Raw genomic sequence first — 25,048 nt, 5'->3', positions numbered from 1 at the left:
TCCATTGTTTTGAAGCCCATTTTGCAGCTGTGACAAGCACACTTCGTTTGAATACTTTTTAGCACAGTACATTTTTCACGTACAATATGAATATTTCTCATGAGGTTCCAGTGGGTAAAAAAAATGACTCTTCAAACCATGCGAGTGCGGTTGAGCAGCCACATTCGGGTGCTGGTTGCGCAATAAAAGGCTGAAAATGGAGCCTGTGGCGTGTAAGCCGCCAGCTCTGATTTCCCCTGTCAAATTGCAACCCCTGCGGAAAAAAAGTCGCGACGATAAAATGGAGAACCGGAGGGGAGACGCGGAGAACGATGCAGGGGATCGCGACGAGTGAATTTTACAGCGAAATTCTGTAGTTCAGACAACCGCGGAGCGCTGATTTGACGCTATTTTGTGATACAGTGCTTTATACACGAGACTGGTGGTGGTTTTTTTTTTTTTTTTTTGCTGGAGTACCTAAAATGGCAGCGGGGCTTTGGAGAAGCAGACTCGGACGAGTCTCCTCCTCTCCGTGGCGTCAGCTGACGTCACAGGGCCTCGTCCAGTCACATTAGAGCAGCGGACATCAGAGGACAAAACGAGCGTCCGGAGCCAGCCGGCTGGTTGGGGGGGCAGTTGGAAGCGCTGCGCTCATCTGGTTCGTCCGAGTCAGCGAGACCTTAGTGGGAAATGAAGAGACTCATGCCGTTATACCGGGGCCTGTGCTCCAGGGCGAGGCCAAACTCTGCGCTTGTCGGTTCTCGATGCGGGTTTTGCGGAACTCATAGCAAGGTACGGTTGGAGCGGCTACCGAGTTCGATCTTAGCCTCAAAACACAGCAAAACGAGCCGGGGACAGACCGGGTGATTCTCGCTCTGTGCCTTTCGATCGATTTCCTTCGATATCGAATCGACGCTTTCTTCCAACATTACGTGCGCTGGGGGGGCACCACCGTTCCCTGTTTTCATAGCCACTGTTCAACACACACAGGAGAAAAACAAAATCACTTCAGATCAGTCGCATTCCGGGGATGCGGATTCTTTTGCATGCTGCATCCATAGGAATACAAATTTGTCATAAAAAAATAAATAAATGCCAGTGTCTGTCTACATGGTAAAGATACAAAAAAAAAAAAAAAAAGTCTGAAGTCCGTCACACATCCAAGACCAAATCCATCTACTATACTCGTGTACACTACTTCACTTTAGAGCTCCTTAACATCCAGTCCAGTGATAAAACAGTTGACGGTTTGAATCTCTGTTCTGACTGCCTTCTGTTTAAGTGACCTTGGGCAAGACGCTGAACTTCACATTTTCCCCACTGGGCCTGGCAGCGTCTTATGACAGCAGTTTCCCTTTAGTGTAGGAATGTGTGAGCATCTTTGAAGCACTTATCAACTGCAATCCATTTACCATCTCAAATTATTCAACCCAGTTGCAATTATTTATTGCAAAGGTACAGCACTTTGGATCAAACTACCCAAACTCACTTTTTTTTAAATTACTGGACGTATGATCAACTTCCTCATAAAGTCCTGGTGGTCATAAAATTATTTAACTGTTGTGATTTAGTGTTTTACACAATAGCAGTAAACAGTAACACACTGAAAATCCCGTCAAAGTTTTGCAACGTAGATTACTTCATTGAATGACTCTGGCTTGTATGTGTGTGTTTTTTGTCATTGTTAATACACTATGAATGAAATAACCTATATTAATGAGAATATTTACAAGCATTTTGTAATTAATAGCAACCTTTCTTTTTCCAACTACCATATTTTCTACACTATAAGGCACACACCTTCAATGAATGGCGTATTTAAAAAGAAAAATCATATATAAGGCGCACCGCACTACAAGACGCACAGAATAGAGGCTATAGTAGATACTGTGGTGACGTTATGCATCCATTAGATGGAGCTGTGCTAAAGGCTCCATATTGATCCATATATAAGGCGCACCGTCGGCTTTCGAGAAAATTTACCGCTTTTAGGTGCGCCTTATAGTCCGGAAAATACGGTCCTCGCAAAGTCGTTCTAAGTGTATGCGACATTTTTCTCCTCCTCAGCCACAGCCAAACTTTGGCTTGTTGTTTGACATCGATGGCGTGCTCCTCCGGGGAAGGAAGCTGATCCCTGCCGCCAAAAAGGCCTTTGAGAAGTTGGTGGATTCAAAGGGACATTTTGCAGTGCCACTGGTTTTCGTGACAAATGCTGGGAATTGTTTAAGGCAAACAAAAGCAGATCAGCTCTCACACATCCTTGGAGTATCAGTGAGTTGTACATAAAGCACACCTTGCGGATATCTATTCATACTTTAGACGATTAACCTCTGATGCGTCATCCACTTTACAGATCACACAAGATCAAGTCATTATGTCTCACAGTCCATTGAGGATGTTCAAGAAATTCCATGACAAGTGTGTGCTGGTTTCAGGTCAAGGACCAGTCCTGGAAATTGCCAAAAAGTATCCATCATTCACGATTGGTTTTATTTTTGGGCTTGTGAAATGCTTAAATAGCTGTAGTTTCATTGCTGTTCGTTCTTCATACTCTCTCACTCCCCAGTCTTGGCTTCAATAACGTCATTAGTATTGACATGCTGAGGGAATCATTCCCACTTCTGGACATGGTGGATCACAACAGGAGACCCAAACTACCGGTGAGATAATCAGTTCAGTCCATAAAATGTATCAATTCAACCTTAAAATAACTGCTCCAAAATCCTCTTCATTCGACACTGACTTGTATTAATTAGGGGAGCATATTGGGTGTTGCTATGGGGACCAAGAATCCCCTACATAACAGTAACTTCGGGGATGTACAACCATTTGATTGCTACCTTTCTTTGAAACAGTGGACCTCATAGTCAAGTTATAAAACAGTCAAATGCCCAGATCAATCATGAGAAAACAGTCACCATTATTGGAAGAATCTGCTGGGAATGGGTGGGAGAATCCCCTGTCAGAAGGACTTTCAACTCCCACCTCCGACAGAACTTTGCTTGTGTTTTGGGGGGAGGTGGTGGACATTGAATGCGAGTGGACTATGTTCCACGCCTCCATTGCTAAGGCGGCCAACCACAGCTGTGGCCATTAGGTGGTCGGGGCCTGTCGTGGACGCAATCCCTGAACACGGTGGACACCAACAGTGAGGGATGCCGTCAAGGTGACAAAGAAGTCCTATTGGGCCTTTTTGGCCTGTGGGATTACTGAGGCAACTGATGGGTAGAGATTGGCCAAGCAGAATGCAGCTTTGGTGGTTGCTGGGCCAAAAACCCGGGGGCGTGGGAGAAGTTCAGTGAAGTCATGAGAACAAGACTGCTTCGAGAAAAGTCTGGTCCACCGTCCGGCGTCTCAGGAGGGGGAAGCAATGCACTGTAAACACTGTGTCTAGTGAGGTTGAGGCCCTGCCGACCTCGACGCAAGACGTTGTGAGTCGGTGGCGAGAAGACTTCAAAGACATCCTAAATTCCACTGAAATGCCTTCTCATGGGGAACCAGGGTCTGGTTTTCTGAGGCAGGCTCTCCTATCTCTGGGGTTGAGGTCTTCTCAGTGGTTAAAAAGCTCCTTGATCCCAAGACCCCACGGGTGGATGAGATCTGACAAGAGTTTCTTAAGGCTCTGGATGGTATGGGGCTGTCCTGGTACACACGCCTCGTCAGCATCGCATGGACATCAAGGAAAGTTCCTCTGGATTGGCAGACTGGGGTGGTTACCCCTCTTTTTAAGAAGGGGGACTGAAGGGTGTGTTCCAACTACAAGGGGATCACACTCCTCAGCTTCCCTGGTAAGGTCTGTACAGGGGTACCGGGAAGGAGCGTCTGTCAGGAAGGTGATTCTCAGATTAGGAGGAGCAATGTGATTTTTGTCCTAGCCATGGGACAGTGGACCAATGCTACACTCTTGGCAAGGTCCTTGAGGTTGTGTGAGAGTTCGCCCTACATGTGTTTTGTCGACTTGGATGAGGTGTTCAACCGTGTCCCTCGGGGAGTCCTGTGGGGGTGGGGTCCTTTGGGAGTATGGGGTATTGAACCCTGTGATACAGGCTGTTCGGACCCTGTATGACGGGCTAGAGTTTGATCTGCATTGCACAGCAGTAAGTCAGACTCATTATTGGTGAGAGTTGTACTCCGCCACAGCTGCACTTTGTCACCGATTCTGCTCATAACTTTTATGGAGAGAATCTCTCGGTGCAACTGAGGGTTAGAGGTGCTCCATTTTGGTGGCCTCAGTATTTCATCTGTGGTTTATGGCCTCAGTATTTCATCTGTGCTTTTTGGAGATGATGTGGTTCTTTTGGCTTAATCAAGCCGTGATCACTTACTGTCAGTTGATCAGTTTGCAGCCGAATGTGTAGTTGCTAAAATGAGAATCAGCACCTCCAAATCTGAGACCATGGTCCTCAGTCAGAAAATGGTGGCGTGCCCTCTCCAAGTTGGGGATGAGATCCTGGTCCAAGTGGAGGAGTTTGTGTACCTTGGGATCTTGTTCACGAGTGAGGGAGTAATGAAGCAGGAGATTGACAGGCAGATCTGATTCTGAGCCTCCCAAATGCCTCCCTGGTGAGGTGTTCAGGTCACGTACCACCGGAAAGAGACCCAAGGACAACCCAGGACACACTGGAGAGATTATGTCTCTCGGCTGCCCTGGGAACACCTCCGGATCCCCCCACCCCCCCCAACCCTGGGCTTGAAGTGGCTGGGGAAAGAGAAATCTGGGCATCCCTGGTACAGCTACGGACCCGGTGACCTGATCCGGACAACCGGTAGAAGATGGATGGATGAAATCTTTTAGTGAGGCAACATTAAAGTAAACAATGGAGATGTGTGCACATCCTTTTATAACGGGGATGTGGATGTGTTCAGAATAAACTAATCACATTCAAAATCGTGTAAAATGGGAGCGGCCGCCATCATTTAAAGTCCTGTTGACAAACCCAAAATAAAGTCCAGCTGTTCTAGTGTGCTTTCCTTGGCATTTTTGTAGTCACAGCTTACACCACAAGGTCAGAGAGCTTCCACAGCATCAGAAGCATCTCATTTCTAGAAAATATCTTTGGAGAAGGTCACTTCAAGGGCGCTTGAAACTAAAAACAAGAATGAATGCCAAAAGAAGAGTACTTGCATATTATGCGGGATACCCACATGTTTAGCTGTCTTGCTGACTCCACAAATACACTGTCTTTAGAATTTGAAACTCGATCTAAAGATGACTAATCGGGTTTTCCAACATTATGAAATATTTACACACCCCAATATGATACATACCCCGAGTTACCGCACTGTTTATTTTTGAGCTATTTATATATTGCGTTAAAAATGAATGTGGCACATTATCAGACAATCATGTTCTGCCACACTGGACCAAATCTAAGTCATCACATCAACATTTACCGTCAAAAAGTGACCCCTAAAATTTAATACAACTATAAAAATTATGTTTCATTTCTTTTGTTGCAGTCCAATGCTGTGGGCAACCTTCCCAAGGTTGAGGGTGAGTTGTTTACTTCCCCAAAAGGGCTCAAGAGCCTCCTAAAGGATTTTGTGGTCACATTTGAATGATCTATCCATAATTTTGTTGTTGATATCACAATTCTATCCATGCAGCTGTGGTTCTGTTTGGGGAGCCAATTAGATGGGAGACAAATCTCCAGCTCATTGTTGATGTTTTGCTCACTCATGGGAATCTCAGTAGCCTTCATCAATCTCAAAACGTACCTCACCTGCCACTGCTGGCTTGCAACATGGACCTGATGTGGATGGCCGAGGCGCAGTCTCCACGGTAAAACGTCCTGCTTTCGAAAGTTTCCTCGTTTGGGAATGCTTGGTCAAATTTACATCCGTCTGACCCCCCCCTGTCATATTTTGCATCAGATTCGGCCACGGCACATTTCTCGTGTGCTTGGAAAATATCTATAAAAAGATCACAGGTAAAGACCTCAAGTATGAGGCTCTGATGGGAAAACCAAGTGAGCTGACCTACCATTTCGCGGAGTTCCTCATCCGAGGGCAGGCCATGCAGAGACAGTGGAAACGTCCCATCACGTCCCTCTATGCTATCGGGTAAGACAAACTAAGACAGTTTATTGCAAACAGGAAACACTACAGACTGCCACTTTGCAAGACAAAACACCCAAAAGAAGCGTTGTTTTCCTCCTCTGGATAAATTAACTGGCAGTGCGCACATGCCGGCTGTACTGCAATTACGCTTACCGTAATTCCCGGCCGACAGAGCGCACCTGATTATAAGCCTCACCGAGTACATTTGTTAAGGAAATACCATTTGGTACATACATACGCCGCAGCGGTGTAAAAGCCGCAAGTGCCCACATTGAAAAGCGAGATATTTACAAAGAAAGAGGGTACACAGAGAGTTTAATGCTAGCGCTGCCATGCTAAGGCTAACGCTGCCGTTAAAAAAAAAAAACATACTGGTAAAAATCACTGAGACACAGCAGTAACACGCTAGCGCACCGCTGACAGGGCCGGACCAGTAAAAGTCACTTCCTCGGCACATATATTCCACCGGTCTCACTCTTACCTTTTTCCCCTCGAGTGCCCCTTGGCGGCCGAGAGACTAAACGCACAAACTAGCCGCATCACCGCATAAACCGCAGGGCTGAAAGCGTGTGGAAAAAAGTCGCGGCTTATAGGCCGGAAATTACGGTACTATGACGAATACTACCATGTGATGTAGTGGACAATTTAACCCATACATTGTAGCTCATCTGCCTCAGAGTGCAAAGCGAGTTATTAATTTCAGCTGGCGCCCCCTCAGTAGGTGTAATTTGTGTGTTCTATCCGTACTTGTGTGGGTTTTCTCTCGGTACTCGGGTTTCCCAGTGGAATCCCAGAAATATGCGTAGCAAGTTAAATACAGTACAGCTTCGGTTCTTGAACGTCCCCAATAAATTGGTTTTCGAATGAAAATTTCGAGATTTTTTTGCTTCCGTTTTCAAACGAAAATCAGTACTCAAACGCCCCCAACCAAACCCAGAAATAACAGAACGCCCACGGCCAGACCAGCTGACCTGGGACGCGCTTTGTTGTGAATTCCCACCCCGCCCCGCCGAAAAAACCCGGTAATAACATAACGCGCGCGGCCCGACCAACTGACCCAGCCACGGCGCGCTTTATTGTCAATTCGAACGAACCCCCCCCCAAAAAAAAACAAAAATAACATAACTCGCGCGGCGGTTGATTCGGTTTTCGAACCGCCTTCTAGAACGGATTGTGGTCGAGAACCGAGGCTCTACTGTACTTCAAATTGTCCTTATGTGTAAATATGTGGATGCTCGTTTCCCTATATGTATCCGATAACTGGCCCTGACACTCCCTCTCAGCCAAAGTCAGCTGGGATAGTGGCACTAAACAGGACAAAGGATGGATTGAAAGCAGCAGAAATCTACTTATAAGATGTGGCTGTAATACAATCCATCCATTTTCTTCACTGCTTATCCTAACGAGGGTCACGGGGAGTGCTGGAGCCTACCCCAGCTGTCAACAGCCAGGAGGCGGGCTACACTCTGAACTGGTTGCCAGCCAATTGCAGGGTAGACAGAGACAAACAGTCGCACTTACAATCACACCTCGGGGCAATTTAGAGTGTCCAATTAATGTTGCATGTTTTTGGAATGTGGGAGGAAACCGGAGCGCCTGGAGGAAACCCACGCAGGCACGGGCACAGCATGCAAACTCCACACAGGCGGGTCCGGGATTGAACCCGGGACCTCAGAACTGTGAGGCCAACACTTTACCAGCTGAGCTACCATGCCGCCTTATAATACAGTAAAGAAAAAGAAATGTATTTGTCGAGTGTGCAGTGAAACCCCAATGAAACGGACCCGGATATTGATTGCGATGCGGGTGCTTGAGCGCCAGCGATGTGCTTGTATGAGGGTGTTGGCCAAGTGTTTGTGAAAGCATTTCAGGAGTGTGTTTGTGTGCGCGCGTGTGTGTGAGAGAGACAGCATTTAAAAATTAAGTATGAGAGCTAATCCTGAATACTGTGTCCCTAATGGCCTCTCAGATCCTGGCCTGCGTTTTAGGAACAACACTACAGTATGGACTTTGAATAAAGTCGTACTTTCGCAACTTTGCGCTTTAATTAAACCCTCCCAGCTCACTTTTTCTGACTCGTATTATCAACAAACTGATGAATCTTATATGTATTTTAAAATGTATATTTGGCCCTCTTAAGTAGCAGGGTAACTTTTGATGGAGGCGTTTGTGGTCGCTTGTTGGTGAAACATTTTATGTCAAGGTGCTTCACTGTGTGGGAAGGACAGAGACAAAGTTGATTTAATTGCCAGTTTTGTAATACATGTAAATTTCCTCATTCTTGGACTGAAAAAGCAACAACGTGTCTGTTAATACTGCCAGAGGTACGAAACGATCCCTCTCCCCCTCGTCATTTGTAGGGATAATCTCATGACTGACATCTATGGCGCCAATTTGTACAACCGCCACCTGGAGATAAGAGCTGCGAGAAAGAGCCCCAAAGCCAAGATGGCTGCCGCCACAGGCTCCACGACCACCGTGCCTGCGGAGGACGTCGTTGACAACACGTGGGAGAGCGAGCTCGCCTTGCCTGCCGCCACTTCCTGCAAGTCCGTTTTAGTGTGCACGGGCGTCTACAACCCCACGGCCGAGGTGCCCTCCGACGCCAGCCGCTGCATCAAAGAGACCGTGTTCCACGGTCACAGGGACTTTCGATTCGACCCCGCGCTGGTGGAGCCGGGCCACATTGTGCAGGATGTGGCTGAAGCTGTCGAGCTCATTTTTGAGAAGGAGAAGTTTGCGCCTCAGTAGATTGCGCTTGAGGAAGGGCGGACTCCCGCCTCTTACACGTTTTAACCTCTGCCGCTTAGCACTGGGATTAGGGGGGGCATGAAAACAAACAAACGAAAAAAAAAAAAAATGAAGCTTCTGTTACGGTAATATGAACTTTTAAATTGCTTTTGTCATAGCTGGCTGCTTTTCCTTTACATAACTGCCTTGTTTTACGCCAATATTTGTAGACCACATTGATGTTGGTATTACTACAAAACAGTATCATCCTATATTTTTGTCAAGTGTTTATTGTTTTTTTTTTTTCTGGCACTTCAAACATTGGACCTTCTTTGTTGTTGAAACAATCCTTTACCATTGCAATCGTTTACACATTTTAACCCTTGAAAGTCTATGCATGACTATGAGACATTTGTACATTGTTGGCTGTGCAATATTGTCCCCGAGTAGTTATGCCTTGCGCGTAGTTGTGAGAGACGACCAGTGTTTTCATCTTTGTTACACGTGACCCTGACCTACCTGTTTTTTTTTTATACATATAATCAATATTTGACTGAAGTGTTTCATTTATTGTAAATAGTGTAACCCAAGAAAATATAAGGAATCATTGCAAATGTGTGATCACGTGCTTTTTAAATCAGCAACGACATGGAGCTCTAAATACCTAGTATTGTGCAGTGAAGAAAAGTATTTGAACACCCTGCTATGTTGCAAGTTCTCCCACTTAGAAATCATGGATGGGTCTGAAATTGTCATTGTCCTGAATCAGAGGCACCTGTGTGAGGTCATTAGCTGCATAAAGACACCTGTCCACTCTATACAATCAGTAAGACTCAAACTTGTAACGTGGCCAAGACCAAAGAGCTGCCCCAAGACACCAGAGACAAAATTGTACAACTGCACACGGCTGGAAAGTGCTACGGAGAAATTGCCAAGCAGCTTTTTGGTGAAAAAAGGTCCACTGGTGGAGCAATCAGTAGAAAATGGAAGAAGCTAAACATGACTCAATCGTTGTGGACCCCAATGCAAGATGCAGTTTCACCTTGTGGGGTCTCAATGATCCTTAGAAAGGTGAGGAATCAGCCCAGGACTACACGACAGGACTTGGTCAATGACCTGAAAAGAGCTGGGACCACTGTTTCCAAGTAGACTGTTGACTTAAGACGTCACGGTTTGAAATCATGCATGGCACGAAAGGTTCCTCTGCTTAAACCAGCACATGTCAAGACCTGTCTTTAATTTTGCCAATTACCATTTGGATGATACAGAGGAGTCATGGGAGAAAGTTTTGTGGTCAGGTGAGACCAATATGGAACTTTTTGGTCATAATTCCACCCACCGTGTTTGGAGGAAGACGAATGATGAGTTGCATCCAAAGATTACCATGCCTACTGTGAAGCATGGGGGGTGGTAACATCATGCTTTGGGTGGGGGTTCGGCACATGGGACAGGACAAATGCACTGTATTAAGGAGAGGATGACCGCAGCCATGTATTGTGAGATTTTGGGGAACAACCTTTTTCCCTCAGTCAGATTATTGAAGATGGGTCGTGGCTGGGTCTTTCAACATGACAATGACCCGAAGCACACAGCCAGGAAAACCAATGAGTGGCTCCGTAAGAAGCATATCAAGGTTGTGGCATGGCCTAGCCAGTCTCCAGACCTAAACTCAATAGAAAATCTTTGGAGGGAGCTGAAACTCCGTGTTTCTCCGCGATAGCCCAGAACCTTGTCTGATCTAGAGAAGATCTGTGTGGAGGAGTCGACCAATATCCCTCCTGCAGTGTGCAAACCTGGTGAACAACTACAGGAAACGTTTGACCTCTGTAATTACAAACAAAGGCTACTGTACCAAATATTAAGATTGGTTTTCTCAGGTGTTCAAATAGTTATTCGCTGCTGTATCACACAAATAAATCGATTAAAAAAAAAATCATACATTGTGATTTCTGGATTTTTAGTCTTAGATTCTCTCTCACAGTGGACATGCACCTACGATGACAATTTCAAACCCCTCCATGATTTCTAAGTGGGATAACTTGCCATATCGTAGGGTGTTCAAATACTCATTTTCTTCATTGTATGGATGGAATAATTTTAAGGTACCATAGATATAAAATGGGTTTTAAATGATAATCAAAATCACATTGTGAGTCAACTCAGCATTTAGAATCATTTACTGATTGCCGAAATTGGAGGGATTTCTTTGGATTGCCTTCAAGTGGAAGAAAATAAGGGCATATCTCGAGTTTTTTTCTTTTAATTTCTTACAGAAGAGAATCTCCTCCATTGGTGTTCTTAGTGTTTGAATGAAATGTGTTCATATCGGTGTTTCAGATAGTCTTAAACTTAATGTTGTGTTTCTTGTGGAACACGTCTAACACTTGTGGTAGTAACTCCATGTTGATGCGATGCGTTCCCAGATCGTCAGTGGAAAGATGACGGTATTCACTGACAGCTGACTCTCTCCTACTGTGTCTCACTTTTAGTGGACGCAGAGGGTCAGTTTTGAGTCTCAAGTTTTTTTCTTCGATTTTGAGAGTGAAGGTGGAGTCTTTGGCGAGTCTCAGGCTCCAGAGAAGCAGAACAACGAGGCAGCCGAGCATCACTCCCATCGCAACCGCGGCGGCGGTTTTACTGCAGTCTCTCGGGGCACACTGGATAAAGTAGTCATCAGTGAGTTCTGTAATAGCTTTCTGAGCCACTGAGCTGGGACTGGAGCATGTGGGCTCCTGAGAGACTGCAGCCCTATTCCTCAACAGCCAGTTTCGCAGGTATTCAATACTGCAGTCGCAGTGGAAAGGATTACCGACGAGGGAGACACTTTGAAGGTCCGCCAGTTCGTCAAACAGGCCTGAGGGGATGCCGGTGAGGCCGTTGTCCTGCAAGTGGAGCTTCCTGGTCCCCGACGGCAGAGGGGGCAACTCCGAGAGGCCGGAAAAGGTACAGTTGACGAACAAACCAGCAGGCTGAAGGGCTGTGCACAGGCAGGCCTGACCAAGAGAGGGTGCGGAGCGCAGTGTGGCCCAGAGCAGGACGAGTGCTAGTTCCGGACCACGGAGCATCCTGAAAGATAACCAAAAATGAAATATCTGCACATAGAATATTGAAGACGCTGGCTAAATGCTCAATTTTGAATGACAGGGAGAAATCTATTTATACACTAGTTAGAAGAAAAAAAAAAAAACACTTTCTGTTCCAAACATACACAAAAACCTGTCTGTGCATGTTTCCTCGGTACTCTAGATATATTGATGATGCACACCAAATGGAAGAATTACTGTACATAGATGCAACTCTCACGAGCACAGTCCGAAACCTTGGTGTTCTGATTGAATGCGACCTGACTTTTCAACAATCATATCAAATGAGTCACAAAAACTGCCTTCTACCATCTGAAGAACATATTTTAAGTCTTGTATGCGTCAAGCAGACCAGGAAAAGCTCATCCATGCTTTTATCTCAAGCAAACTTGACTACCGTAATGGTCTTCTGACAGGACTCCCTAAAAAGAGTATTAAACAGCTGCAGCTCATTCAGAATGCTGCAACTTGCGTTCTGACCAAAACAAAGCGGTCAGAGCATATAACGCCAATCTTAAAGTCCTTGCACTGGCTTCCAGTCAGCTTTAGAATAGATTTTAAAGTTCTGCTTCTGGTCTATAATCCACTAAATGATTTAGGTCCTTAATACATGAAAGAAATGCTTACGGAATACCACCCCAGTAGAACTCTGAGATCGACTGACTCGGGTCAAATAGTGGAGCGCAGAGTCCAAAGCAAACACGGTGAAGCAGCATTGATGCTATTATGCTGGACACAAATGCAATAAATTGCCGACAGAGGTGAGGTCAGCCCCAAGTGGGAATGTTTTTAAATCCAGGTTCTCTTCTCTTCTTTTTTCTCATGCTTTTTAGAATATATCCACTTTTTGATCATATTACCTGCACTGTAATTGTGTTTTTTAAATATTATGTTTGTCATTTCTATTGTTTTTACGCTCTTTTAAACGTTTGATCTCTTTGTTTTCAAATGCCTTTAATTATGTAAACCCCAGTGAGTTACCTCGTGCATGAAATGTGCTGTACAAATAAATTTGCTTTGCTTTGCTTTAGGACAGATGGGAGGATATTTCATTGAGGAAAAAAATAAAATATAAAATAAAAGCCTTGATTTTTTCCAAAAATGAGTTTTCATACTGCCAAAGCAATTCAACCCTCTCATTTGTGATCCAACTTTTTAACTGCCACACCCAAACCGTTTAAAGGCTATACTGTGCTCTGTGAGTTGGGGGATGGGGGGGGGGGTAATAAAGAGCTGTCCCAAAATGTGTTTTTTTTTTTTTTTTTGGCCAGTTATCAACATTGCTGTCTGTCAATGAGTTAATTCAGTTCTGTTGCAAGTGCTGTGCGCCTGCAAACTGAGCAGGGAGGGGGGAAGGGGTGGAATCCAGAATGCGTGTCCAGCACTGAAGCCAAACATTTCTATTGGCAGACATCAAACTGTGTTTTTAGCAAAGCAAAGCAAATTTATATACCGCATTTCATACACAAGGCAAGTCAATGTGCTTGACATGATTAGAAGCATTTGAATACAAAGAAATCAAACATTTAAAACGGGGAAGAAACAAAAGATGACAAAAAATATATTAAAAATGAAAAATAAAAGTACAATTAAAGCAGAGTACAGTGCAAAAAATATTTAAAAGTGGAAACACTAATGATAATGAAACAGATCTCAGTATTGCTGTACAATTATAACTGATAATCTCTGGCTGGTGACCCTATTGTGTTGTTTAACAAATGCAAACAAAACATATTTAGGTCAATTTATTGTCATGATTATGTTATTTAATTGTAAAAAAGTGTTTTAGTACTGGGAACTCGTTTAGGGTGTACCCCGTCTCTCGCAGAAGTCAACCCAAGTGAGAATAAGCGCTACAGAAAATGGATGGATTCTTTAAAGTGATATTGTTGGGCAATATTTGAATATGCCCATTTTATATTTTTGTCTGTTTGGTGTTCATGTGCCTTTTAATAACATTTCTTGCACATTTTAAACTGGTGGATGTTAATGAAATTACTTGAGACATGTTTGTAAAGGCATATTGTTTTGTTACCACCCTTGTATGCATGTAGGTACCGTACTGTATATACAGTCGTCACCATTATTGGCACCCATGACGTTTGAATCAACATTTTTCTATACAGAACTTGTTTTTGATACAAAAGAGCAAATGCTACAATAACGTTTTTGCGCAATGCACACAAACAAATTGTTTACAGATGACACAACGAACCCTTTAAGGAAAGAACAACCTGCCATCATTCAAGCACGGTGGAGGAGCCATAATGCTTTGGGGCTGCTTTTCTACATCTGGTACTGGAGGCCTCAACTGTATCACAGCTATCGTGAAATAAACTTATCAAAATATTTTGGAGCAACACGTCTTCCCCAGTATAAGCAAATTTAGTTTGAGGTGAAGATAATGGACCTTTCCGATTGGCAATTTTAAGCTCCGCCCCCTTTGCTACAGTAACCATGTCCCACAAGCTTCCAAAATGGCGACTGAACAAAACAGGTTTGAAGTCGATCCTCTATCGCGTATTCAAGATAATATTGCGGTATGTTTTTTTCCAAATGTGTCAGACTTGTCCGAGAGAGTTCTACAGAGAAGTCTCAACTATTTCACGCAAGGAATACGTACACGGAATTAAGATTTTGGACAGAGCAGGACGCAATGTCAGAGTTACAGCGAAACGTTGGCGATCGACGCAAAAAAGTTTGATGCCTCACAAACTTCATATTGAAATCCAACAGGATAAAATTGTGGAATCGTACTGCGCATGTAAAGCAGGGTGAGTACTTTTTACTAGGAAAGATCACGAGTAATATCATTGTAGTCTTTATAAGTGAGTGGGCCGTAATTCATTTGACTTGGCTCTTAATTGAACTCACTGATCTGTCTTAAAAGTCTGATCTGATACAAATAGGTAAATAGACATTTCTCTTGCATTTAAGTATCCCTAACTGGCTCTTCGGCATAAAACATTACACGCTTCATTCAGCAGGTCAGTGATACACGAACAAAGTGAAAGTTGTTCTCCTGCAATGTGTGAAGCACTGGTAATAATTCAATCAAACTCAGAGAAGATACTCCTCCCTCACTTACCTTCAAATATACAGCCTTGTGTTTGTTGATATTGTTCACATTTGGTTGTACGTGCGCTCTTCCGCAAGCCTTAATCCTTTGTAGATACTTCGTCAACTGTGTTAGGCTTTGGAAAATGAATCAACCGGGCCCCTTGTGACCTACCAGGATAGCTTTCTTCAGAATTGCACGTTCCCCAAGCGCATCTGAAGACCATTTTCTTTGTAACATTAACTTTTCCAAGCGCACGCTACTGACAACTGGCATTGCTTGTGGGACAACATGGCAGCAGGGGCGTGTCAAGCCAGGGGTTAAGACAATGCGGCTATCTGATTGGCTGTTGTTGTACGAGTGACTGACAAGTCAGAAAGGTCCATTGCTCTTCCAGGAAGACAGGCACAAAGCAGACATCCAAAACGCCCACAAAAATGGTTGAAAAGGAAAAAAAAAATGGACTGACTTAATGGCCAGCAACGAGTCCTGATCTTGGTCCAATTGAAAATATTTAGGGGGAGATGAAAAGTCCCAGTGTGAAAAAGAACCCTGCAAATGTTCAAGAGCTTGAACAAAGGACAACGGGAGAGTGGGAGAAAATACGACCTAAAAATTGTAAAAAAAGCTTATTGATGGATACAAGTTAACATTTGGACAAGTTTGGTGCGCGGCCAAATATCGAGGAGGGCTGCCAATGTCGCTGCACAAACCGTTTTTATTTAAAATGACCAGACAGGTACGTAAGATGGGGGGGAAATGTTTTGTTGAATTACTTTGGACGTACAATTAAAAGATCCTGATGATATAAGTTTGGTACATTTCCATCGATTTATGAAGCTATCAAACACGTTATGCAAAGAATGAAGGAGTGACAAGCATGATTATGTATCTGTACATTGTATATTTACAAAGGTTGCTCTACATTTTGAATAATTACTCCAGTTGCAGTTCAGATAAGGTATTAAAATGCATTTTCTGTTAAAAGATTAGATGCAGCCATCACAATTAAACATGACAAACGTATTTGAAAATTCCAAGACTACGTACGAGGACGTCTGAGAAATTATTTGGTAAAGCCAAACAATAAAAACACACCTTTCAAGGTCAAATCAGCTGTGATGTTCCTCATGATCTCTGTCATCATCCTTGATTTTTATTTTTCCCAAGTTAGGTCTTCTAGTCATATGTTGCATTTAGATGTGGAGTAACCCCCAATCCCCCAATGCTTGTTATTTACGCAACAAGTGCCCCAAAGACCACGGCGGCGAACTGTACGAGGGAAATCCCTCTGCTCGTATGAGATAAGAGTTTATCTTTAAAAAAAAAAAAAAAAAATAGCACAGCAAATGAGCCGCGTACCCACACTATTTACTACGAAGCTTCACCTCCACGCACTGTGGGGAAAATACACTGTAATTATATATATTGATATCGTGTACATTTATTTTTACACACACATTAGTCCTCTTTTTAGGGGGGTGGGTGGTATTGTTAAAACAATGCACATTACAAGCCAAACTGTTAAACACAACACATATAAGCCACAAATGTTTCATAATGTAAATCGTAAAATGGGCATTGAAAGACACCAATTAAAAAAAAAAAGGAGCATTTTGTTGTAACCCACCACAGCAATCATGTTGCATGTGTACTTTTCACCTATAGGTGGCGCGCTGGTACTGTCCTCAAATGAAGCTGCTGCAACATATTTAAAAAAAAAAAAAAAAGAAATTTTGTACCATACTGAAGGTTAATGAAGAATGACAAAATCCATAGCATAAGTCATATATTTGTTTATTTTGCGTTCTCAACATTGTCACAGTTGAAGTTTTACAATAACTGGGGTCTTACTGACTCACTACTCACTGTACAAACAGAATGCACACATAAATGAGGCCATTCTTGTGTTTCCTTTTTTTTTTTTTTTTTTTTTTTTAAATGAGTCTCACACCAGACTGAACAGCTTTCCGTAAGATCCATTTGTCTGTCATTTCCGTGTGGATGTGTGTGTGTGTTTGCACGGAAGGAGCGTGATGCAGATGGCAGCGAACTTCTCTAACAGTCAATTTTTAAGTTCTACAGCAAATGTCACATCCCCGGACGATCGATATGTTCACCCCCCTCACTCATCTGCGAGGTGATGTTTGTACATCCTGATCAAAACGGCAGATATCAGAAGAGCGTATGGGTCATATTCACACTATGTACAACATCTTGTAACCACGAACTTGGTCCCTTTACACCTTCATAAAGATAAATCCTCCTTCCAAGCGTTGTGCACATCCAAATATTCCATATTTACACAAGGAAAGCCCTCGGCGAAGGAAGTGCAATGTTCTTCATGTTCATAATGTACACAATGGCTTTGTTGATGAAATTCATGCTGAGCTTTAATATTAACCAGCCTAACACCAAAAAAAAAAAAAAAAAAACAGCAAGAAACACAGCAACATTGGCAAACTTCAAACAATAAAAAAAAAAACAAACAAAAGTACGCCACTTTCTATGATCGGCTGATTTTTTTTTCCATTACCCCCCCCCCCTCCTCTTTAACCCATGGGCTCACAGTGAGTAGGACTTGTGATGGATTGAATCCGTGCAGTGCATTGTTGGGGTTCCTTCTGACAAAGAAATGACGGTGGACACCGCACGCCAAACATGAACCTTCGAGGTCCAAATTATCGCAAAACGTACAACTCAAATCGAAAGACACGCAAAGACGCTGATTGCTCCTGTCCGATATGTGAGGACCTGAAAGGCGGAAGCCTGATCGATGGCCGCGGATTTCGTTGTGACTCGTAAAATACATGTACAACCTGAATATTGGAACAAATTGTCTACTTTTACCGATGTGCACACTAGAATAGACTCTTATTTGTGTATAAAGTTATTCTTTACATACTCCCAACTTTTTTTTGTGTGTGTTCAGCTTACATTTCTGCCGTATAACTACATTTATTGACACGAGATTTTATCTGTGCTTATCCAGCAAAATATATCTGCTCAGCCCAAGAAGTATAGTTCTTTAATAAAATATATACACACATTCCTCCTCTCTCTTTCTTCCCTTGTAGGCATTTATGTATTCCTAAAATGTGGGGTGGAGGGCGGGGGGTGGGGGTTATCTATCACCTGAATCTCATCCTGGCCAACAGAAGACTTCCACTCTCAGTACAAATCTGCATTTGGGAACATGATTGCACTTAAAACTTGTTATGGTAACACTGATTTGTTATACAATGTGCAGAGGACAGCCTCACATCAATAACAGCACATGCAAAAAAAAAAAAAAATCACTATAGACATTCCACCGGGCTCTGAGCCTGCAGCGAGCATTCATTTAGACAAAGAGGGGCTGAAAAACAAAAATAAATAACGATGCAAAACAAACATAAATGACACAATTTTTTTTTAGGGACACTTTGCTCGTTCCTAATCAGTACAAAGATATTGCACGTATGATACAAAAACAAAGACTTCACTATGTAAGAACTGATGTAAGAAGTCATTCGCCAAAACTTCGGGCAAATGCAAGGGAAAAAAAATAATAATTCTGGTGAGAGTTGGTAATTAATAAGTGGTGACGGAAGCCGTCCCTTGTAATGCGTGCATTCACTTCAACAGTCGCATTCACGTTTTTGAGCCTCGGTCTCAAATAAAATTTCGTGAGCTGCAATGAGAAATTTGCACTTTCGAGTGGGCGTCGACGGCTGCCGGCTCAAAGGCCAAAGTTCAGAGGCCGACCGCGGGCCGATCTCGCTGCCTCCGCATCTACAGCTTGCTGCCCCCCAGAGTCAGCATAATACTGATAGTTTTTGCTGATAATAATAGTTGTAAGGTATAATCTTACAAATCACACACGACACACTGTACAGGAAGTCTTGGCTAAATAGATTATGCATTAATAATTGGCACGTGTATGTATGAGAGCGCAAGGAGACAACACATACAGCTGTCATCTACAGTAAATACAGCACTAGAACTAATAGGACTCAAACGTTGCTTACCTGACCTCCGGTTTTAAGTCAAACGATTATATCGTAGTTACATGTGAGCTCTGTCGGAAGGGAAGGGCAAATAGCATCCGTGGGACTTGCAAACCAAAAAAAAATAATAATAATAATAAAAGTTGTTGCCTGACAATGTCCATCATCGATGCGCCAGGGTGTCTTTTTCCTCCTGATTACACGGAGGTGAGACAGGCTATGGAGGGGTTGGAGGGCGTGTGTGTGTGTGTGTGTGTGTGTGGGGGGGGGGGGGGGGGGGGGGGCAGTTCGGCGATACGGCCGCGCACGTGCGTGTTGTGCACGACAAAGGGCATCTTTCTGTATAGATCCACACACCACCGCTGAACCCTGATGAGGGAGGAAGGGGAAAGCGAGGGGGAGGGAAACCCAGAATTAAACAAACTAGTAATAAAGGCCCCTGGTGGGAAATTGTGGTCCAATTCGTCCATCCTGCTTATTAGTCGGATGCGGAGATGAAACAGTGCCCGCAGGTGGTTTCCATGGCAGCAGCAGTAAAACACAGTGGAAAGGCCGTCGAGTCGCGCCGTCAGTCAGTCCCCTTTGGTGTCAGAAACAGTCTCTCGTTTTCGGTGCCCTCCTCGCCGTCACACGACGGTGCTGATGCCACTGTGTTTCGTTTTGGGTCCGCCGGGCACCGCGGCCGCCTGCTGGGTACCGTGGTGATGGGGCGCGTGCTGGGGGTGGGAGGCGTGATGAGAATGCTGGCTGTAATGGCTGTGCTGGGTGTGCTGATGCGCGTGCGAGGAGTAGGAGGGGTGCTTGTGGTACTGGGTGTGGGGCGGGGGGTGGTAGTGGTGATGGTGGTGGTAAGGCGGTGGGTTCTGGGGGACTTGGCAGTACTGCGGGTGGTGGCCGTGGTGCGGCGCCTGCCCGCCGTGCACCACCTGAGCCGTGTGGTGCAGGTTGGTCGGGTGGGGCTTGTGGGATATGAGCGTGGGGTGGCCGGGCGGGGGGTAAGGCCCGTGGCTCTGGGAGGACGCTTTGCCTCTTTTGCTACCGAACAGCGAGCCCAGGATGGAGGTGGATGCGGAGTTGGGGAGGGAGGAATGCTCGCGGGACGCGCCCTCACGCGGGGTGGCGGCTCTTCGCCGCGTGTGCGGGCTGCTAATGATGGACCCCTGCGGAGGAGAAAAGCAACAGCGGACACCCGTCAGAGATCCTGCGCAACGTCGGCTCTTTTGAGTCCTTCTTATTTCACGTAGCAAAATGTTTCCCGGCATGCAGACGACAAACAAATGTCTTCATGGCGCGCGGCAGCTAAACTGGCAAAAATTTGTTCAACGCGGGAGGCTGCGTCGAAGCGAACTTGACAAATGTCACACAAGAACGTGGCCGGAGAAGAAGTGTGGCAGAGTCACACATGCACCTTGTTAAAGTACACACCGCTGGTACACATGCAGAGGACGTGGCGGGCGAATTGTGGGGCGGGGGGGGGGGGGTACTTGACGACAGCCTGGACCGCTCCCCCCGCTGCTCAAAGTTTGAGCCTATCGTCAATATCCCCGCGTGAACTCTCATCCTCCGACTCATGCTTCGGCGCAGATTCGAGGAGCCCCCGCGTGATGCCGTCGAGAGCGCAATGTCATCTTTCAGGGTCCCGGACGTGAAGGCAACACATGAAATGGCGCGAGTGAGAGCTAAGTGCATGAAATCCACGTCACGTTTTCGTCTGCCCGGCAGGAGCTTTTCAGGCTGTGACAATCCCCGTTATGCCAGCCTTCCTAACGTTACCGAGAGGTTGTGGGTAAAGAGGGCTGAGGACAGAGACAGAGTCTACAAAATACTAGTCGGTGTCTTACTGAGCTACCACCTGAGAGAAGAGCAACCAAAGGAAAACCGCTTGGATGGCAGTGAATGAAAGACAGAGACAGGCGACAAGGAAGGGATTAGTCGAGTCATGCTTTGTTGAGGATCTTGTTTTGGTCAAATGGGATGACCAAAACTGGAGCTGCTTGGTTTCCGGGGGGGAAAAAAAAAAAAAAAAAAAAAAAAGTGTGTGTGTGTGTGTGTGTGTGGGGGGGAGGGGGGGATCGGAGGCAGGCAACCCATGCATGCACACTACATGGAGGCAAGCAGGTCTATCAGTATACGGCATCCCAGGAAGAGAGAAAAAAAAAAAAAAAAAGACATGATCCAAACAAATGGACTGAGTCTATGAAGCAAAGAAAGTGTCAGACCAAAAAGAAATGGTGTGCACATCATCACATGAAGAGGAGCTTGGTGACCAGCTGCTTCCAACTTACTTCCATATTGCTGTCTAGTGATCCTGCACTGCTGCGACGCCCCCGCTTGCCTGCCCGAGACATGCAACACCACAGATTAGAGATCGACAGCGACTCCTGGAGCAACTACAGATCTTGAGGCTGCCCGCCGCTCCAGTAGGGGGCAGCGGAACGCATTGTGACTGTGAGTAAGGCCCGACTCAGGGCGGGAAGTGGCCGGACAGATGGGACGCTGGCTGTTTCTCAATAAGCATTCTTGTGTTCGAGAAACTTTGGACCAAGAACCACATCATGTTCCATTCAAAGGTCAAATCTAGTTCTTTAAGGACCACGATGTGCTCGTGCGGTGGTGACTTTCTGGCTGCCGGCTATCCCAAGGTGCATTGCGTTTCGCCTGCTATACAAATTCCCCAAATGGCTGTTCTCGGTGATCATTCTCCAGACCCGTTCGTTCTCGTCAACGTTGGTATTGAGAAACAGCCACAAAGCGCCACATCTTGACGGAGAAGCAGCATCCTTGCAACGGGCTACAATTTGGAGCACTTTTCTGACTACAGACTGTTTTCGACCTCGTGACTCCATCCGGGCAAGCTGGCCATCATGAATGGGTTCACTCTACTGACGCGCTGTTCACTCCAATGCTTTTGCAGGTAGACGGGAGTTACACAAATGTTAAAAGTGACACATGGTCGCTAAAAAGACTTTGCAACGCTATCGGCGCTCATTAGATGTCGTTTCAAGAAACCGCTACGACGAGAAGTGCGCTTTGATCGACAATGTCGACCCATATGCCTTGGAGAACCACAAATGGGGCACACAAATGTGGGCGTCGGTAACCAATCCAGACGTCGTCCACTATCTCCTCTTCTCGACAAGCGCTTATACCGTGGATCAATTAAAGAATTACAAAGGTCTGGAGGCCTACAACCAATTCATCAATGGCTGCCTTCGTCATGCGGCGCTATCCATTGGAAGCACACTGCTAAGGTTAGTGTACCGCGTGATTATAGTCAGCGTTGTGTTGAATTATGATGATTATACCAACGGAAGAGGTGTAGATTATTGTTTTGGTTTTTGCTACCGAGAGGGAGAGAGAGAAAACTTCGACCGGGACGAGTCCCAAGTGGAGCCCCGCACCCTTTTCTCCACTTCCACGGTTACATTTTTAACTCAATTCACGAAACAGCTAGCGGTGCGGTAACTCGTTTTTGCAAACTTATTATATTAAAACAGAAAATACAGATTTTGGAGAAATGCATTGCATTCACACACACTAGTATTGTGCTAGATTGGCTCTGCTGATACGAGACAGCCGCAGTTGTCACCGTTTGGTTGCTAACTGCTCCGTTTTCTCGCACTGGTTCTCGATCACGGCTGGCAGTGGAAAGCAAGACGCTTTACAACGCCTGTTTGAGCAACCGATGAGATAGCAGTGCGCCCCCATTCATGCGCCTTTCTGAAATGACTCCTGCTCAGTTACGTTCGTTTACGTGAATTCACCAAACCAAGATGGCGCCCGCGTTCTCAATCGGAAGATGTGCGACGTCAGTCGAAAACAGTCTTTTGGCTCGGTCAAATTCATGGGCAGATGATTTGAATTTAAACTCCAATTGATGACATCAAATAGGCCACCGGATCCAAAAGAACCGTTCTTACAGGTTACAGACACCCCCCCCCGAATCTGTCTCAATTTAATGTGACGAGCTTTCACTCCCAAATGACCAAAACAGCCTCAGTGACAGTCACAAAGGAGGGGATACATCAAAAGCATTACAGTGGCCGTTACACATGGGATGTACAGGCATAGAAAGGTCTGAGGGCTGTCGTTAAGCACACTCAGCCAATGATACATGATCAGTAATTACACATAAACAGGAAAATACCTGATGTGTATGGAAATAACGGTAAATACACATGGAATGGAGTATGGCAGGAAAAGAAATGAAAGAAATCCCCAACAAGCTACATCCTGCGTAGGAAAACAAGGCCAAAGGAAGGCGCTTCCATATTGACCGACCAGCTTCGGCAACAGTGAGACAGACGCTTGATTGGATTTCATTTTGACAATCACTTGATAACCTTACTGGAAGATATGTATCGTCGTGTCAAAGACGCGTCAGTAGTGTTGAACGCTGCCGTTTGTCATCCTCCAGTACCAACCCGAGACTAAATCTTTCCACTGCGTTAGAACAGGAGCCGCCAGCCCCCGCGGGGCTTTGTCGGACAAATACTCATGAGAGGAAATGGGACACGACTGATAATAAAACGATCGTGACAATGCTCTCGGGTGAAAGAAAATGGAATGATCCAAACCATCTTGGAAAACGTAAAAGTGAACATGAGTGGACTTGCTCCTCGTCTCACGGTCAGGGGTGAGGGCTGCCTGTCAATTACATTCATCACAACTGAACACATCCCCCAAAAAGGAGAAAAAAAAAAAAAAAAAAAAATCAACGAACCTACTGTGAAACCGTAAAATTATTATTAGTTTTTTTGCCGCAATGTATCATTATTACCGTAAATTCCGGCCTACAAGCCGCAACGTTTCGCTTTCAACCCTGCGGTTTATGCGGTGATGCGGCGAATTTGTGAATTTTTTCTAACGGACGCAAGGGGGCACTCGAGCGGAAAAGGTAAGAATGAGACCGGTGGAACATATGTGCCGAGGAAGGGACTTTTACCATTAACCAGCTCTTTTAGCGCTGTGTTAGTGTGTTGCTGCTGTGTTCCTGGCGTGTCTCAGTGATATTTACCGGTAAGTTTTATTTTAAGTGGCCCTCTTAGTGTTAGCGCTAGCATTAGCTCTAGCGTTAAACTCTTTCTGTGTACTCTCTTTGTAAATGTCAGGTGTTTGAATGTGGGTTTCAAAGTTAGCATTAGCGCTAGCATTAGCACTGCACTACCGTTAAACGCTTTCTGTGTACAGTCTTTCTTTGTAAATATCTCGTGTTTGAATGTGGGTTTCAATATGGGCACTTGCAGCTTTTACAGAGCTGCTTTTTCTAACGGTCGCAAGGGGGGCACTCGAGCGGAAACTGTAAGAATGAGACCAGTGGAATATATGTGCCGTGGAAGTGACCTTTACCGGCCCTGTTAGCGCTGTGCTAGTGTGTTGCTGGTGTGTTACTCGCGTGTCTCAATGATATTTAGCGGTAAATTTTATTTTAACCAGCCCTGTTAGCGCGGCGCTAGCATTAGCATTAGCGATAGCGCCAGCTTTAGCGCCGCAGTAGCGTTAAACTTTCTGTGTATGTGGGTTTCAATGTGGGCACTTGCGGCTTTTACACAGCTACGGCATATGTTTGTACCAAATATTATTTCCTTTAAAAATGTACTCGGTGAGGCTTATAACCAGGTTGCGCTCCGTAGGCCCGGAATTACGGTACCGGTAAGTAGGCTGACTTCACTGTCTAGTTTTCGCAACAGAATAAATGACTCATGAGATTATATCATTCCTCCGAGCATTAAATTCAACAAACATAGCATTCATTGGCCAAAATGCTTGATTTAGAGAAACTCTTCATCCTTGACTACAGTTTTACGGGGAAAATAAACTAACCACAAAGAGTATGAGCCTTTTTGCTGCGTTCATGACATTTCAAATGCTGTAGAGATTGCTGGGCTTGACCTTTGATTGATTCATTTTTCAAGGGAGGCCCGCCGCGCACAGACAAAATCCACTGAAGGGGATCGTCGCGAGGAAAAAATAATAAAAAAAAAAAAAATCACAGTTGGTGACTCGCTGCTCACCAAGCGCCCTGCAACTGAAAATTTGTAACCCTGTACAGTTCTTTGAGACTCCACATGCACTATACTGTACAGTACACTATATACATTTTTTATCGGATCACAAAAAAAGACAAAATGGAGAAAATGCAGATATTT

At 44.9% G+C, this 25,048-nt stretch overlaps 2 protein-coding genes across 7 annotated transcripts in view; one reads left to right on the top strand and one right to left on the bottom strand.

Annotated features, from left to right (window-relative positions):
- Positions 1-519: 519 nt before the first annotated feature.
- On the top strand, positions 520-11,091 carry LOC133512697 (haloacid dehalogenase-like hydrolase domain-containing 5). Its single transcript, XM_061842566.1, has 8 exons — positions 520-771; positions 2,047-2,250; positions 2,333-2,445; positions 2,546-2,639; positions 5,440-5,473; positions 5,587-5,761; positions 5,854-6,042; positions 8,400-11,091. The coding sequence occupies exons 1-8, from the start codon at positions 670-672 to the stop codon at positions 8,788-8,790; spliced, it is 1,302 nt and encodes a 433-aa protein (XP_061698550.1). The 5' UTR covers positions 520-669; the 3' UTR covers positions 8,791-11,091.
- A 581-nt stretch (positions 11,092-11,672) lies between these two features.
- LOC133512678 (IQ motif and SEC7 domain-containing protein 1-like) overlaps positions 11,673-25,048 on the bottom strand; it is a 143,197-nt gene continuing 129,821 nt past the window's right edge. For 4 of the 6 annotated variants that reach the window (XM_061842516.1, XM_061842519.1, XM_061842535.1 and 1 more), the window contains 2 exons: positions 21,185-21,234; positions 16,701-20,059 (listed from right to left, as the gene is read on the bottom strand). In XM_061842516.1, coding sequence (XP_061698500.1) covers positions 19,526-20,059; positions 21,185-21,234 — 584 coding nt within the window. In that variant the 3' untranslated portion in view covers positions 16,701-19,525. Of the gene's footprint in view, positions 11,836-16,700; positions 20,060-21,184; positions 21,235-25,048 lie in introns of those variants that run through there. The other 2 variants (XM_061842543.1, XM_061842551.1) reach the window with 2 other exon arrangements.

The sequence above is a fragment of the Syngnathoides biaculeatus genome, chromosome 2 (assembly GCF_019802595.1).
Source record: "Syngnathoides biaculeatus isolate LvHL_M chromosome 2, ASM1980259v1, whole genome shotgun sequence".
NCBI classification, from domain to species: Eukaryota; Metazoa; Chordata; class Actinopteri; order Syngnathiformes; family Syngnathidae; genus Syngnathoides; species Syngnathoides biaculeatus.
This window is presented reverse-complemented; position numbering and strand designations above follow the sequence as displayed.

Bases quoted from the DNA above. Each gene is read 5' to 3' on its own strand.
- LOC133512697 (XM_061842566.1), top strand. From the start codon at position 670: ATGAAGAGACTCATGCCGTTATACCGGGGCCTGTGCTCCAGGGCGAGG. The intron at 772-2,046 runs GTACGGTTGGAG...TCTCCTCCTCAG, and splicing joins TTTGCGGAACTCATAGCAAG to CCACAGCCAAACTTTGGCTT. The intron at 2,640-5,439 runs GTGAGATAATCA...CTTTTGTTGCAG, and splicing joins ACAGGAGACCCAAACTACCG to TCCAATGCTGTGGGCAACCT.